General features: G+C 40.6%; 1 protein-coding gene across 1 annotated transcript; it reads left to right on the plus strand.

Moving 5' to 3' along the window:
* Positions 1-7039: 7039 nt before the first annotated feature.
* Positions 7040-8537, plus strand: dpm3 (dolichyl-phosphate mannosyltransferase subunit 3, regulatory). Its single transcript, XM_053333967.1, has 2 exons — positions 7040-7078; positions 7315-8537. The coding sequence occupies exon 2, from the start codon at positions 7354-7356 to the stop codon at positions 7630-7632; it is 279 nt and encodes a 92-aa protein (XP_053189942.1). The 5' UTR covers positions 7040-7078; positions 7315-7353; the 3' UTR covers positions 7633-8537.
* The last annotated feature ends 6633 nt before the right edge of the window (positions 8538-15170 follow it).

Here is a 15170-nt window from a genome sequence, read left to right on the forward strand (position 1 = left end):
GAATTTTATGTACTGTGTGACATGTCCATTCAGTCTGTCAGTCAGCCAGGATGCTGGATATTTTGAGTGGTTTTCCACCATGGTCAAACATGCTGAGTCGGACCTCAATAGCCCCTGCACAGTTAAAATTCCAGGTCTCTGAAAAGTGAAAGGCTAGTCAAATCAGAATGTCAACAGGGGATTCGTAAACCACACGTTTCCTGAGCAGCTCTGTCAGGACCAGCTGTGCATACATCATAGTCTGCATGATCTGTGTGTACAGTTAAAGAAAGAAATAAAAGACAGACAGAGGGGGAGGTAGAAATAAAGGTAGAAACAGACAGAAAGAGTCTGATATAAGACAAAAGATACCCTCAGACATACAAAGAACATGAAGTGGAGGAGGGGGAGCTGGTATTTCATCTGTGAAAAGAGAAAAAACAGTCTGATCATCTCTCTGAAGTCTGACAACTCCTAGTCCTATCTGTTACCATGTCAATACTTCACAACAGCCCACACCCAGCGTCCCAGTCTGTCCCTCCTCACCTTCCAGATGCTCACCCAGTGAAGGGGTGAAAGGTTGGCAGGTGCCTGGGGGAACAGTGAGAGGAGCGTCAGGGTCAGATTTCTACGAGGTCAAGCAGTCACGGTCTTGAAGTGGAACGAGTGGGGAGGGGGGCACAATATGGCTAGTGTCCAGAGCAGGAGATGGACGGGACCACAGACCAGCAGTCCCACCTAATCAACTTCATTTATGGGCAATGACAGACAGCCACGCCTGACTGGGGCAGCCACAATCAGCTTTCAGGGTATTACCCACTGCCCACCACAAATCCATAATCCTTGAATCCTTGACCTTTCGCATTTTCAACATAAAGTCAATGACAGCCACAATGGCATTGACAAATGTACAATGCATTTGTGTGATTGGTTGCATTTCAATTCCCCAAATGATCCATAATTGTTAAATAAATAAGCGCCTGTGCTTTCCAAGTGACAGTTATTGATTATACATGACATGCTGCACAATAATTAAACTCTCGTGAGCTGGTTTAAATGCAAAGCACGTTGTAATTATTCTGTAGAGTCAATCGACAGTGTATTGATGCGCACTCAGGCTGTATCCACGTGATTTCTCTGATCATGACTTCAGCCCTGACCAGCGAACCTAATCTGGTGGAACACGAAAAGGACATAATGTCTACATAATGAGAGACCAAAGGCAATATCTTGGATGCAGTCAGTGAGGCTTGCGTCCATCGAATGGACTTAATGAGTTTTTGTATATAACTTCATGTTCTGTTTGGCCTGTTTGGCTTTATGGTGCTCCAGTTTCTCTATAGCCACCTCATTATATCAGTGAAATGAGTCAATTACATTTGCAATTTGTCTAGGCTGAAATCAATATGATAATGGAAAGAGCTATGTTGTCCGCCAAGGTGTGTGTAGCTGTACACGTCTATCAGTTAGATTTAAATCACCTATAGCTGCCTCTACAGTAGCTACTACACACTGTGCAGCTATCAGATCTATCAAAGGAAAACGATGTAGTGAGTAGATAAGATAAGTAGACAGATTTCCCCTCTTTTCTCCATTACCATCCATTATAAACACAAGATGAGGTCAGTTTATTCCAGTCTAGACATGTACCCCTACATCATCCGCCCCTTGCTGAGCGTGCTGCACTGACCCACATTAATACATTTATAATCAATACCTCCTGAGGTCCCGTGCGTGGACTCGCCTATCAGATGTTGGAGGAAATTGGGCAGTCCAATTTAAAATGGCCCAGGGGAACTTTCATGACCATGTGCCAATTAGTTCCACTGTCAATAATGGTAATGCTAAAGGACATTGTGTTCTGGGGTGAGAGGAGTGGATAGATAGAGGGAGGAGGGAGACATCATCAAGCTTAGGCCCGCTGCTCATTGTTAATGGCTGTTACACTGACAAGAAGCATTTGATCAGACACACACACACATATTGCGGGCCCGTGGATGTGGTTGAGGGGGCTGTGTTATGGGGCAGAATTACACAACCCATGAAGATAATAAGTAATGACGTCTTATAAAGGTCAACAAACAAAGCACTAGTGGAACAAACACAGGCCGTGTGATGAGATTCATTAGGACAGCATTGAGAGCGTGGAGAGGGAGAAAAAGGGGATGAGGGGATGAAGGGGAGGAGGGGGAACATTCCTCCACAGTTTCACTTCAGCCGTCACAGCCGCAGCTGAAACAGGTGTGTTTCTTTACTAAGGGCACTAAGGGCAAGTAGTGCTATTCTCACATGGTTCAGACTGGTCACACATGACCACACTCTGACCTTACACCCACTTGAGTAGCCCAAGACTTCATTAAGTGGGTCTTAAGTAGCGTGGGGGTCTCACAACTATTATCTTGGCAATTTAATGTAGACTCTCACTGTCACTAAATGATCCAGGCCCAAAGTTATTTATGAGAAGTCAGCTTATCAATGTCAAAACTCTCAGGAGCCATGCTTGGGATTCGGGCCCTCCACCCTGGCACTTCTACTTTGATATGCAGTCACCTCACCTGTCTGAGATACCTCTTGTTAAACTTGAAAAGTCATCACACAAACTTTTCTTTGCTCAATGTAGTCTGACCAAGTAGGTAAACAATTAAAAAGAGATATAAACATGCAGCTACCAGTCGGTTGGATGAATGCACAACTTACTGCATGTACTTCTTTTTTTGTTAGTCATAGACTGGTGGCATGGGATTCAGATTGGAGACTTAAAGAATATAGCGTGTGCTTTTCTATGTTTTTCCTATTGTCAACAAATTTCATGTGCAGAGCCAAACCAACGAAGAACTGATCCGACTTACAAGTATTGTGTGTGTATCCAAATCTGATATATCATATTCTTCTGTGCTGTAGACTGCCGTTATTGTCCAAAAACAGCCACACCGCTGCACTGAGTTACATGTTCCTCCACCACAGATAGTTTTGGGTACGTTAGTTGATTTAGAAACAGTCCCAAAGAATACAACAGTAATCACATTTTCAGTCCCCCAAGAGCAATTCCTTGTACAGCAGACGCCACTGCAAATGCGCAGGAACGCAGTAACATTTACAGAGTTTGGCTAGCTTATTGTAATATGTATCACAGGCTCAGTTCAAGAGTGACTTTGATAAGACTTGAGATTTGACATAGACTTAAATCAACTGACTGAATATTTGACTTGAACATGCTCATTTTAAAACAATCATTGGTCAATTCTTACAATTTTCAGACTAGAAAAACATAGCAAGACCTGTGGTTAGATTGTAAAATCTCTTCTAAACTAACAATGGAAGTTCGTTTTTGAATAAATCTATGATGAGAAATAGGCTGTGTGGTTGCAAAATAAGGCTTTTATCTAAAAACAATGCCTGCTGAGTTTGAAGAGATTGTCTAATCACTTAAACCATTCCCTTATATTTTGCTGACCAGCCTGGCTTTATTTGATTCGAGTTGATGCTTTCCAGACCAAAATCTCATTGTGAAAACCTCAACTTGAAAGATTTTGGCTGTATTTTTCGAGGCTAACCTCTTTTTTACTTCGGTATCAGTTCTCGCACTTCTAACAGCAGTGAACCTGGACACAGTGACGCAGATTTAGTCACTCTTTCCTTTTCCCAAACACATCTACACACGCATCTAATGACAACATAACACACTACGATGGTCGCCAGCTCAGGAAACAGAGGGTTCCTGTTTTTGACTCCAAGCTCTATTGTTATCTTGAACAGCATTTTGACAGTACACTCTCTCTCTGGCTCTCTCTCTTTCTATCTGGTTTTCTCTCCCTCTACAGCACTTGCTTCACACACTTGAGATATTACACAATCATTACTGTATCTAGCCAAATCTCGATCCCTATATAGCTCTTTGGTACCACACACCCTTATCTCGACCTTTCACTCTGCTAATATTGACAAAACCAGAGAGATAGTCAACACAACTCTCCATTACCACTTTTCCTGTTTTTATCTATGCCTCTTATCTCTTCTCTTTGGATGGAGTCACACAGTCACTTCTCCGTCTGCACTCGAGGATCAACTATCTTCTCTGCCATTGCTCTGCTTCTGACAGTCTCTAACTGTCTTCATGCATTTTCTCTTTCCCTCTGCCTGCTCCCTTCATTGTGGGAACTGGCTGAGGTGCTGCATGCAGTCTATTTCGCAGCTGAAGGTGTTAGGGGGATTGAAGAAAAGTCTGGATAAGCAACAGCTGGATTTAATGCACCATTAAGGTCATTGGTTGTTCAAACTGCACCTGCAAATCCCCTGATTTCACCCCCCTGTCTAAAACCTCTCTCTTCTGTCTGTTCCCTCCCCTCCCTCCCCTTCTCTTTTCTCTGTTGCCCTCTCCTCTTTCGTCCACTTAGTCACCCCTTCTTTTCATTCCAGGCCTCTCAGCTTTCTCTCTCTCTTGCCCTGTCAGCTATGAAATCCCTCTCTCTTTTCTGGTTCTTTAACGTAAATAACTGCTGCCACTGCCTCACTCCACTCTCACTCTGGTACCCCACATCCTTATCTCCTTTTTTTGTCTCGCTCCGCATGTCCCTCTCTCCCTCTCTTTCTTTCTCTACCTCTCTCTCTCATTCTCCCTATTTCAATGCCCCACCCGCTCGCAGGCTGTTGTGTTGTGTCTGCCAGACCTTCTCGGCTGGAGCACAGGTTTCCTGAGTACTGGAACGGAACAGGAGCTGGCAGGGAGATACACTGAGAAAAGCCAGCTTGACTGTTCCCACTGAGCGTCACACACTCTCACACTGCTGCTCATAGCGATGAAACACAAGTAGGACACAGCATACACTATGATGTATGTAATGATGCAGCATGAGATGAGTAATCCCACCTGGATTCAGTTTACAATATGAAATTAATCCCAGGGTCTATTGAAAAAAAGTGCTCTTTAAATTAATTAGGAGATAATAAAAAAAAATTAGTGGAGTCTTTATCTTTTAATTTACAAAATGAATCCATTAGAGACAAATTTACATATAGACATTAGCGCTGAGGCAATTTGTTCAGTAATCAACAGAAAGTGAAGAATGACAATTTTGATAGTCTATTAAGTCAGTCATCAAGCAAAAATTCCAAATATTCACTGCTTCCAGCTCATCAAAAGCTGTTCTATACTTTCTATCAGGTTTTGGACTTTTTTATTGGAAAAAAATAAGCAATCTGATGACATCATCTTGGGTTTTCCCTATATTTTGAAAGGGTCGGCCTGTGCCATAGGGCACCAAATGAGTGTTAAATTGTGTGTATGTGTGCGGTGGAGGGTGCTTGTATGCTGCTTTTGGACATACATTGCCTACCTACATAATCTTCATCTTAACATTTTCCTTTGTCTTCATTAACTTGCATGGATTTTCATCTGGTTTGATTTTACAAAGCCTTACTGTTAAGTCATTGACAGTCTTATGTACTCGACAGTCTTAAGTCCTTGACAATCTTTAGTCCTTGACCCCAATGTGCCCTTTTGTCTAGAGGACTGTGAGGACTTTGCCTGAGCTAGAGGAACTATTGTGGCAATTGGTTTTAGTGTGAATTCCTATCTGAAGTTCTTGGACTGCAGTTTCCACTTTTTTGAGGGCTTTGATTCAAATATTTTAGGGCTTCAGTTCTAAAATATTGCCTAGGGCACCAACATTGTCAGGGCCAGCCTTGTATTTTGACATTTCATATACTAAACGATGAATCAAAAAAAAAAGAAAGAAAGTTGACTGATAACTCGTTAATGAAATTAGTCATTAGTTGCAGATCTACCAGGCATGTGCTGCTGCTTCTTGTTGAAAAAAGTTTGGATGGATAATTGTTTTGTTTTTTAATGGTTTTAAACATTTTACACTTTCTGTAAACAGACATTAATGCTGACTATCTTCCAACTTTGCATATTACTGTCTGTATAGACAGAAGAAACAAGCTGGCAGGCGTGCAACTCGTCACTTACACTATTAACACTGGTGCAGACAAACATAAACACAGCCATCCTAAGAATAACTCCCTATTTTTCCCCAAAGAATAATGTTTATTTCACAGTGGCTCTTTGGTGTGTCCTCCTCCCCAGCAAAGTGAATGATGTTTACATCTTCCACTCCTGCTGATTTTACCCTGGAGAGGTCTGTGCCCTCTACACCTGGATAGTTCACCACCCTGAATGAGCAGACGTGCCCCATAGCACCTAAAGAGACACCAAGATCTAACAACAGTGTGCTCCCGGTAGCCTCTAATGAAATTGTTGTTGGATTCCTCACTTTAGAATAACATTAGTATTTATGGATAGCTTTAAGCTTAATGGTAATCTAATTTTTAAAATGGCTTTTCTAAATTAAGAGGATGACACAGAGAAACCGTTAGAGGTTTAATGTGAGTTAAAAGCCTGACAGGGGACCTCATTAGAGACCAAGTTGAAACAAATTGTTTTCTCTCTCTCAGCTGACAGGGCGCTGGTGGTGTTAATACATCAGGCAATCTAATGCAGTGCTTGTTTTTTACATTATCAAGAGCTGTTTTAATGAAAGAAGAGACAGCAGCAACATTAAGATTACTGAGATGTATAAAAAAAGTTAGTAAAAGCAATTACTCCTCTATTTCAAACTAGTGACAGAAAAACACGCTTTATACAATACAAATTAATTTAATATACCACTTCACCAATGATCTATTAATGATAAAATAAAATTTGCAAATATATAAATACATATGTAAATAAGAATGGAATAAAATAGATAAATAATGTGAAAATAAATGCATCATCAAAACATGTGCAAAAGTTATATCTTTAAAATACATATGTATGTGAATGATTGTAGAGGATAGATTTTAGATTTAAGTTTTATTGAAAAAATGTATCAAATAAATCAAACTTAACTACAGCTATTATTTTATATATTGTAATAATGTGTTTTAATTTTGTTGAGGGATTGGGTGTTGTTTTTGGACACTAAGAAGGTGTTTGTGATATGGACATAATGATCACAGCTTAATATTTTATTGACTACTATTAACTACATTTCCCAGAAGGCATCACTGGTCGCTACATCATAAACCTGCGCAGAGCTGAGCTGGCGTTAGAGAGGAGGTAAACACATCGGATTATTTCTTCTAAAGTTATTAATGAACGAATTGCGTTTTTAAACATAAATTGTTTAATTGAGCCCAACTGTTTTATTCCTGTGATTATTTTATTCATCTGGTGAGCAGCTCATTTTCTTTTCTGTGTGTTTTGGCTACATAGTTGATACGGTGCTACTCTGCTGTGCTAACGCTAAGCTAACTGTATTGAATAGGCGTTCAAACCGTGTGTTTCTCTCTCAGGTTGTCTCCGTGAAATCCTCGCCGGTGGCTCTTATCACCATGACTAAACTTCTGGAGTGGCTGTTCGGTGTGTCGGTCGTGGTCGCCGTCTGGGCTTTGGTCACCTTCGACCTGTTGGACCTGAGTCTGCCGCAGACCTACAGAGAGGTGGCCTGGCCCATGCCTCTGTATCTGCTGGTGTCATTCGGCTGCTACTCTCTGGCCACGGTTGGATACAGAGTGGCCACCTTCAATGACTGTGACGAGGCTGCGAAGGAGCTGCAGCAGCAGATAGTAGAAGCCAAAGAGGACTTGAAGAAAAAGGGCTTGAAGATGTAGAGCTAGGGAAAAGACTATGTAGAAACTTTTGAGAGACTGGGAGGGAAACATGGACCACCACTCTTCCCCTCTGTGTCTACACTTGTTGGGTTCTGTGTGTCTGCTATTGAGGATCTTTTGAATGTGTAAATGTGGCTGAACTCTGAATGTACACCTCTCTCTATGTTGTTTCCAGCAGACATGATATCTACATCAATCATTTTTTGGAGTTATGTTTACTTTTGTAGAATGTCACTCACTGTCATGTTAAAATTAGATATTGATCAGGCATGTCTTCAGTAATGAGATACGTTAGGTCTAATGGATGTTTTTTGGGTCACTCAAAAATCATAACAGAACAGTTTGAACCTTCGTTAAACGTTCATCATTGTCACCGTCACTTAAGGACCTCCACCACCACCACCACCACAACCTCTTTTTAAAGCAACTGAATGAGATTTGACTGTGTATGTACGTTTCTGTTTAAAGTACACTGCATCAGGTCGTTTCACAAACTTGAACCAGATGAAAGAGACAGTGAAAACACATGTTGCAGTCTTTTTGTTAACTGCACACGTAACCCTCCATGGCACACTGCTAAATTCCACTGAGTTCATATCACTGCTACGCTAAACTGTCATCTGTAACCAGTTGCTGATCACTGTCATCAAATGAAACCCAAAGGTCACGTTGGAGCAATCTGACTAATGTCGGTTTTTCACTGGGAATTCTCAGATGCTTTCAATCTGCCTTCAAAATGGTACAACACAGTGCAGACCTTGTCTATGTCTGGAGACTGTTGCTCGTCAGTGTAAATGGACTAGATTTTATCTGTAAAGACGTGTACATTCCATTGTCCAATATCAGAACTGTGCCCTGCAGCTATTGCTAGGACCTAATTAAATTGGAGTCTATTTTCTTCAGTTTTTCTGGCTACAAATGTGTGTGTGTGTGTGTGTGTGTGTGTGTGTGTGTGTAGGCAGGTTGGGGGTTTGGATAGGGCCAGGAGGTATGCGAGTATGTGCATGAGTGCTTGTATATACGATGCATTCCTTCTCCTAGCATAGCCCACATGGCTTTAGGGGCTTTATATCAACTGTTCAATGCCTCCCTCTGTGCAAGACACAGATCTCTTTTGTCCCATTTTCTAGTTAACGGCAGGAAATATACATTATGCAGCATTTCCTTTTCTTCCCTCACAGAGGTTTGTTCTAATCAGAAAATGTGAGCTAAGTATGTCGTGAAGTAATCTGATGTTGGCAAGTACAGTTCCTTTGTGTGCTCCTTAAAAGGCTGCCTATGCTCATTTTCGGCGAATCCCTGCTGTGCATAAACAAAGCATAGCCTGGCCAAAGGCATCATTATAGGGTTTCAAAAGCTCTCATAACTTCAGAACAAATGCAAAAGAGTTGGCAGTTCTCTTTGTGCAGGCTCTGCTTGTTGTGCCGTTTGGCTGCAGCCCCACCATGCCTTGCAACGCCACCCCCCATGAATGTCTGCAAGCTGTTGCTAGAGCAGACTGGATGAAAGGCAACCTGTTATTTACCAGAAAACCTTCTACTCTGGCAATTACACCAAATGCTTTCCTCAGTAGGCGGCTATGTTCTTACTCGTAGCCACATGTGAAATAGTTAATCACTTCTCTTTGTCATCACTCTCCCCGAATTTAACTTTGAAGGCGTCCGTCTATTCAATCTTTTTCTGCAGGATGTTTGACATAAGTACGAATCAGATTAAGCTCAACATATTATAGGCCATATAGTGCATGTGAACAGTGTGAGCATTTTTGTGCCTTTTCCATTTAATCCGTTATTTCAAACATACAGTACATAAGCTTCATCCCAGACATAGCCCATAACATTTACATAATAGCAAGTGTAAGTAAGTGTAATCGGATGCATAGCGAGTATGAAAGCTGACCCAATAGAAATGACCTCAAGACACTCAAGCTTTTTTTTTTTTTTATCTCCTTGCATTTAATTTGCAGCAAATGTGAGATGAGGTGAGAGGTTCACAAGAGAGGATGCACCTGATACAGTGTGGTAACTTGAAGCACTGAGCAAAATCCATAATAATGATTGCATAGTAATTCTGTGTCTCTGCCTGCATACTCTTCGGACTTGGAGGTGAGAGGTTTTTGTGCCTCTGGTGAGTAAAGCTGCAGAGTGCTGCCTTCGCATTTCAATGGGCTACTTAAAGATTTGGTGTTGTGAACTTAGAGAGCTGTTATTAGGCGCATCATTTTAGCAGGGCAGCAGTAAGGAGCTGAGAGCTCATGATCGTTTCTTGTTGGTGTGTCTTCAAGAGTCCAGGGCTGTTGATTATTCCTCTATAGTGAGCTGTCTCGGAGGACTGAACAAAAAGTATAAAAACATATTTTTTACTGAATTACATTTCACTGCATGACCTTAAAGTAGGCATTAGAACTTCTATTAGATATAGATGAACAACATACAATTCAAAGCAGAGGTATGAAACACTATACAATCTCCAAGAGGATATTAGTGTACATCAGGAGCCCAAATTGGCTTTATTTAGAATTGATCAATGAATCAGTTGAAGCCTGCTCAGAAGAGATATATCTGTAAACAGGATCAATATCAAACAGGCAACAAAAACCTGCAAATCTGGAAAAAACAAAATTACCAACCAAACAAAAAAGCCCAAACTCCTAATTATGTCGAAAACACATCCCATATCTCAAACAAACACACGTATTCAAAATTTTTGCATCTGTGAGCACAAAAGTCTTTCTAAATTGTTCCGTTGAGCAATTTACTGGTGACTCAGCAACACACATTTTAGATGAAGTGAAAACACCAAACAGGGGATTCCCTTAAAGTATAATTTAAACTCTTACCCTTTTTCTGCCTTCCAAAAACAATTAAAGAACCAGCCTTTTAAAATAAATGTGTTAACCCTGTTCCCATTGGCAGTGATGCTGTTCAGCCAACATACAACAGACACTAAAGTCTTGATAGAAAACATTTAAAAGCTTTCTGGAAACATGTCTTAAAGTTCTTCATACAGTATACCACAGTAGTTGTTTTTCATACTGAAGATATGAAGCTAGTTCTGAAGTATCTAAATTATTGATTATTATTGGGTAAGTACACTTGTCCCTTAGGGATGTAACATACCTAAATGGTGATTGTAAAACTTTGTTGTTGCCGCTTTGGTACTCTTTTTTTAGGGGGGGTTTGGGAAAGTTGGAGCCACTTACCAGAATTTCATAATTACTTTGGTTTTGGCGAGGGAGGATTTTGACAGTAAGGGGGAGGCTGACAAAGATGACAGACAGGCACACAATACTCTTCACCTTCTGCTCCAAAACAGGGTAGCTGAGAGGTGTCGGATAAATTGGAAGAGGAGGTGAAAAACTGGAGAAAAACCTAATGGGGATAGAGACAGTGAGGGGAGCAGGCCATAGGGTTGTGCCCGCAGCATGGCCCCACTGAGACACTATAAAAAAACATTTCTAGAGACACTCGGTGACACTGCCGGGAGCAAATCCATCTCGACAGGCTGAGAACCAAGACTGAAAAAATGATAGGTTATCATTTTTCTGCACAGAAAAGACTTTTTTTTCACCCACCCACACATTTCACAGCAAAACCTCAAACCCATCTACAGACGGACAGAAAGAGAGATGGAGTCAGTAATCGAGGCCTAGAGCTGAAAGAGATGGAGATTTGATACAGAGACAGAGTGAAGACAGCAGTAATGACAGGATGAGAGAGTGACATGAGGACAAATCAAAACAGGAGATAAGATAGATACAGAGAGAAAAAAGGACAAATTAAATGGAAAGAAAGAAAGAAAGAAATGTGGGTAGAAGGTCCAAAGGTCTGTTCAACTTGTTTTTCGTGTCAATTTTAAAAAACTGAATTCCTCATGCCTTTTCTGTTTTTGTCTATAAATTGACGATTGGAACACACACACACACACACACACACACACACACACACACACACACACACACACACACAAGTTCATACTGTAAACGTGTTTGAAGTATAGCAGCCATCCTCCTGATAAATCCTGAGTTCCATCAGAGCTATCTAAAAGAATTATTTCGAAAGCCAAAAGTTTAAATCTATTTCCCCCGGAGAGTTTTCTCTGTCCTGTCAAGTTTATTACCACAGCTTCTACTTTCAGCTTCTGAAGTAAAAATTTTCAGACAGCTCTGATGGATATCAGGATTTATCAGGAGGATGGCTGTTCAAGTCAAAATCATTTCACTGCATGAACCTGGACTGTGTGTGTGTGTGTGTGTGTGTGTGTGTGTGTGTGTGTGTGTGTGTGTGTGTGTGTGTGTGTGTGTGTCTAAACAGATGACATTTTGGATGTGTAGGCTAGAAGAACACAGAAGATTAATTACCTTTAGATCCTGACTGATCCTGTCTCTATCTATCTATCTATCTATCTATCTATCTATCTATCTATCTATCTATCTATCTATCTATCTATCTATCTATCTATCTATCTATCTATATATCTATCTATCTAAAATAAAATGCATTACATATTTGCTTATCCTGTTATCCAACAAGTTGACCACAGCCTTGGTCAGAGGTTACTCAGGCCATAGAAGTATGGATGTGAGAATGAGTAGTAAAAAAAAAAATGGAGAGAGTGACTAAGTGACACGGGCAGGAAACCAAAGCATGAACTGGAACAAGACGCATGACCCTTGCAGTGGCGACGGCTGTAAGTGTGTGACAAGGCTTTTTCGGGAAAAGGAGACCACACCCCGACCGCTGGCGATGGCAGGGGACCAAAATGTGCCCTGATTGGCCGAGAGGCTCCAGCTTGTTCTGTATAACCAGTGTTTCCTTCCCATCATCCCTGTCTGACCCGCCTGTCATTTAAAGCTTTTACAGGACTCAAACAGAGGAGAGAATAAAGGAGCTTCCAAACATGCGGCTACATTAAAATGAAATTTAATCCGAACATTCAGTGCATCATCACTGTATAAAAATGATGTGAACACGGCTAAAAAGTCACTCAGGGGTCAGCGCATTGTTCTTTCACTGCTCATAAACAGCTGCTTTGATACTTACGGTTCCCATCCTACGGCAGTGTGAAAGCTTATAAATGCCACAAATAGCTACAATATCATTAGGTAACCTCCCAAAGGTCCTGTAAGGCAGATACTCCTGGCTCTTCCGAGTATGTTAACTTATGCCAGCAGGCAGACAGGGACTGGATGTGTCCTGCTGATATGGAGGCCTGACTCAGTCCAGAGATACAGAACCAGCTGGTCGTGTGAAACCATCTCTGCACTGTGGATCTTTTCTGCAGCATCTCCGCCTCCACACACTGTTGGCTCAGTTCCCCTTGATGATAAATTGGTAAATGCCCTGGGTTTTCTGCTTGTTGGGAAACACACACAAACACACACAAATACATGCAAAGGATGTACTGTGTATATAAAGACAGGAAAAACCAACATAAAGTGTATTAGTAAGGTGTTGGGCCGCCATGTGCCACCAGAACAGCTTCAATGCTCCCTTGCCATTGACTCTACAGTCTCTGATCTCTACTGGAGGGATGAACATCATTCTTTCAAAACATACGTGTTCAACTGTGATGTGATCTGGTGACTGTGAAGGCTATAGCATATGATTCAAATCATTGATGACATATAATTGCTATTTTGTACTGTCCAAATAATTGTACAAATGGTATTTTGATTGCTTTGGCAACACTGTTCTTCAAATCTTTTATTCTAGTAAAGCCCAATTAATTGAATTTGATTAAAAATGTAATTAATAAAACCCAGGTTTGTGTCTTTCATGTATTGCCACATCTGAGTTAGAGTTAAGTATACCCAAATCCAGATTTTTGAAAAACCAAAAAAAGATGTTAAACAACACTGAAGGTATTTCAAGAATTCTCAAAAACTCCTCTAGGCATCTGGATGAAAAAATGTTCCATATGCTGCATAATAAAACAAAACAAAAAGGTTGTTAACCAAGTTGCACCACTGTTTCCTAATCTAAACAATGATGGCAGCTGGAAATGACTTTATGTCCATGCTCAAATTGTACATCTGGAAACAAAATGTAAAGTTTTATTATCAGTTATATCAGTTATGTTAATATTACATTGTTTTATATTTTCATACACTTCTGTTTCCATGCCATATTAAAATTAGCATGGCCATATGTCATTTCTGGCTACCTGAACTGGAAATATAGTCGAAACTTGGAGTTGGATAACAGCTTAAAGGACATATTTTCACCCAGATGGTTAGATTTTTTTGTTGCTGTTAAACAATATTCTGCATTTTATAAATTTTGGTGATTATTTCTTCTCTTTTTAAAAAAAAAAGAAGCTTCATGACTGAAATACATGGGAGGCACCAGCTGCTGTTAGATTTAAGATACATTATACATGTAAATGCTGCATTGAAACAACGTCCACCATCTTTGATTCTCAACATGCAGAGATTTTGATTCACACTGGTCTTGCTACTCATATATAATGCTTCTGATCTAATGCAAACATATAGAGTTTTTCCTCATATAAACCTGTTACGACATTGCCCTCAGGATATTCTTGTTTTCCTTGCTTCATGTTTGCTCTGTTTATCTCCTGACTGCCCTCAACATTTACTACAGCGTTAAAGGTTTCACACTTGTAGTTCACATTTACTCAAGCTGGTATGCTGAATGAGCAAGTAAATAAAAAGAATTGTCTCCTCTTGACAAGATACTACTCAGTGGGGCCCTTTCTAGGGGTCGTGTGGTTAAGAGGCCTGTCCACTGGCCTTAATTTATGACCAGCCCCTTTGGAAACACTGGGGAGTTGTGGGGCTGTGGCACCAGTTTTTGGTGCTACAGCTGTTTTTACTGTCACGGCCGTAAAGCTCCCCTGGGAAGGGAGAGACAAGAGAAGGAGAGATGAGAACAATGGCTTGTCATGCAACTTGCAGAGGAGTAAAGGATCGTGGTTGGATGAAAGAGGTGTGTGTGTGTGTGTGTGTGTGTGTGTGTGTGAGTGTTGGTAGGGGAATGTTCCAGCACAGGGTGGAGGCTTGTCAGAAGGCTAAGATTAAGACAGTAGCAGGATCACACCTGTGTATTTTGTCTCCACACCAAAAGGTTGTCCTAATGGGAATGGTAAACAACATAGCACTCTCTCCTGTATTACTTTATTGTTCTATTGTTGCTTTTCCCGTCTCTGGCCACCTTGGCCTTGATTCAATTCAACTTTTGTGACATTAGTGTGTTTGAACCATTATCTGTGATATTGGCTCCTCTTTATAAAAATGGGCTGGGTTTCCTGAAAGCTTTCTGGTACCAAGATCACACTAGGTTCAAGGAAAAAATTGGTGTTCCCTTTACAGTAATGCTAGAAACCCAACTGGATTCTTAAACTATATAAATATAGAGTCACAAGGAAGCTGTTCTGGTTTTCCAAAAATATCGTTTTTTATTTCACATGAATTTTTCACATTTAGCATATTTATCAAACAGGTCTTTTATATAATCTTCTATATATTTATATATATACATATTATACACTTATCTTACTTACACATGTACAAAACA

Source organism: Scomber japonicus, chromosome 15 (assembly GCF_027409825.1).
Source record: "Scomber japonicus isolate fScoJap1 chromosome 15, fScoJap1.pri, whole genome shotgun sequence".
Taxonomy (NCBI): Eukaryota; Metazoa; Chordata; class Actinopteri; order Scombriformes; family Scombridae; genus Scomber; species Scomber japonicus.

Bases quoted from the DNA above. Each gene is read 5' to 3' on its own strand.
- dpm3 (XM_053333967.1), top strand. From the start codon at position 7,354: ATGACTAAACTTCTGGAGTGGCTGTTCGGTGTGTCGGTCGTGGTCGCC.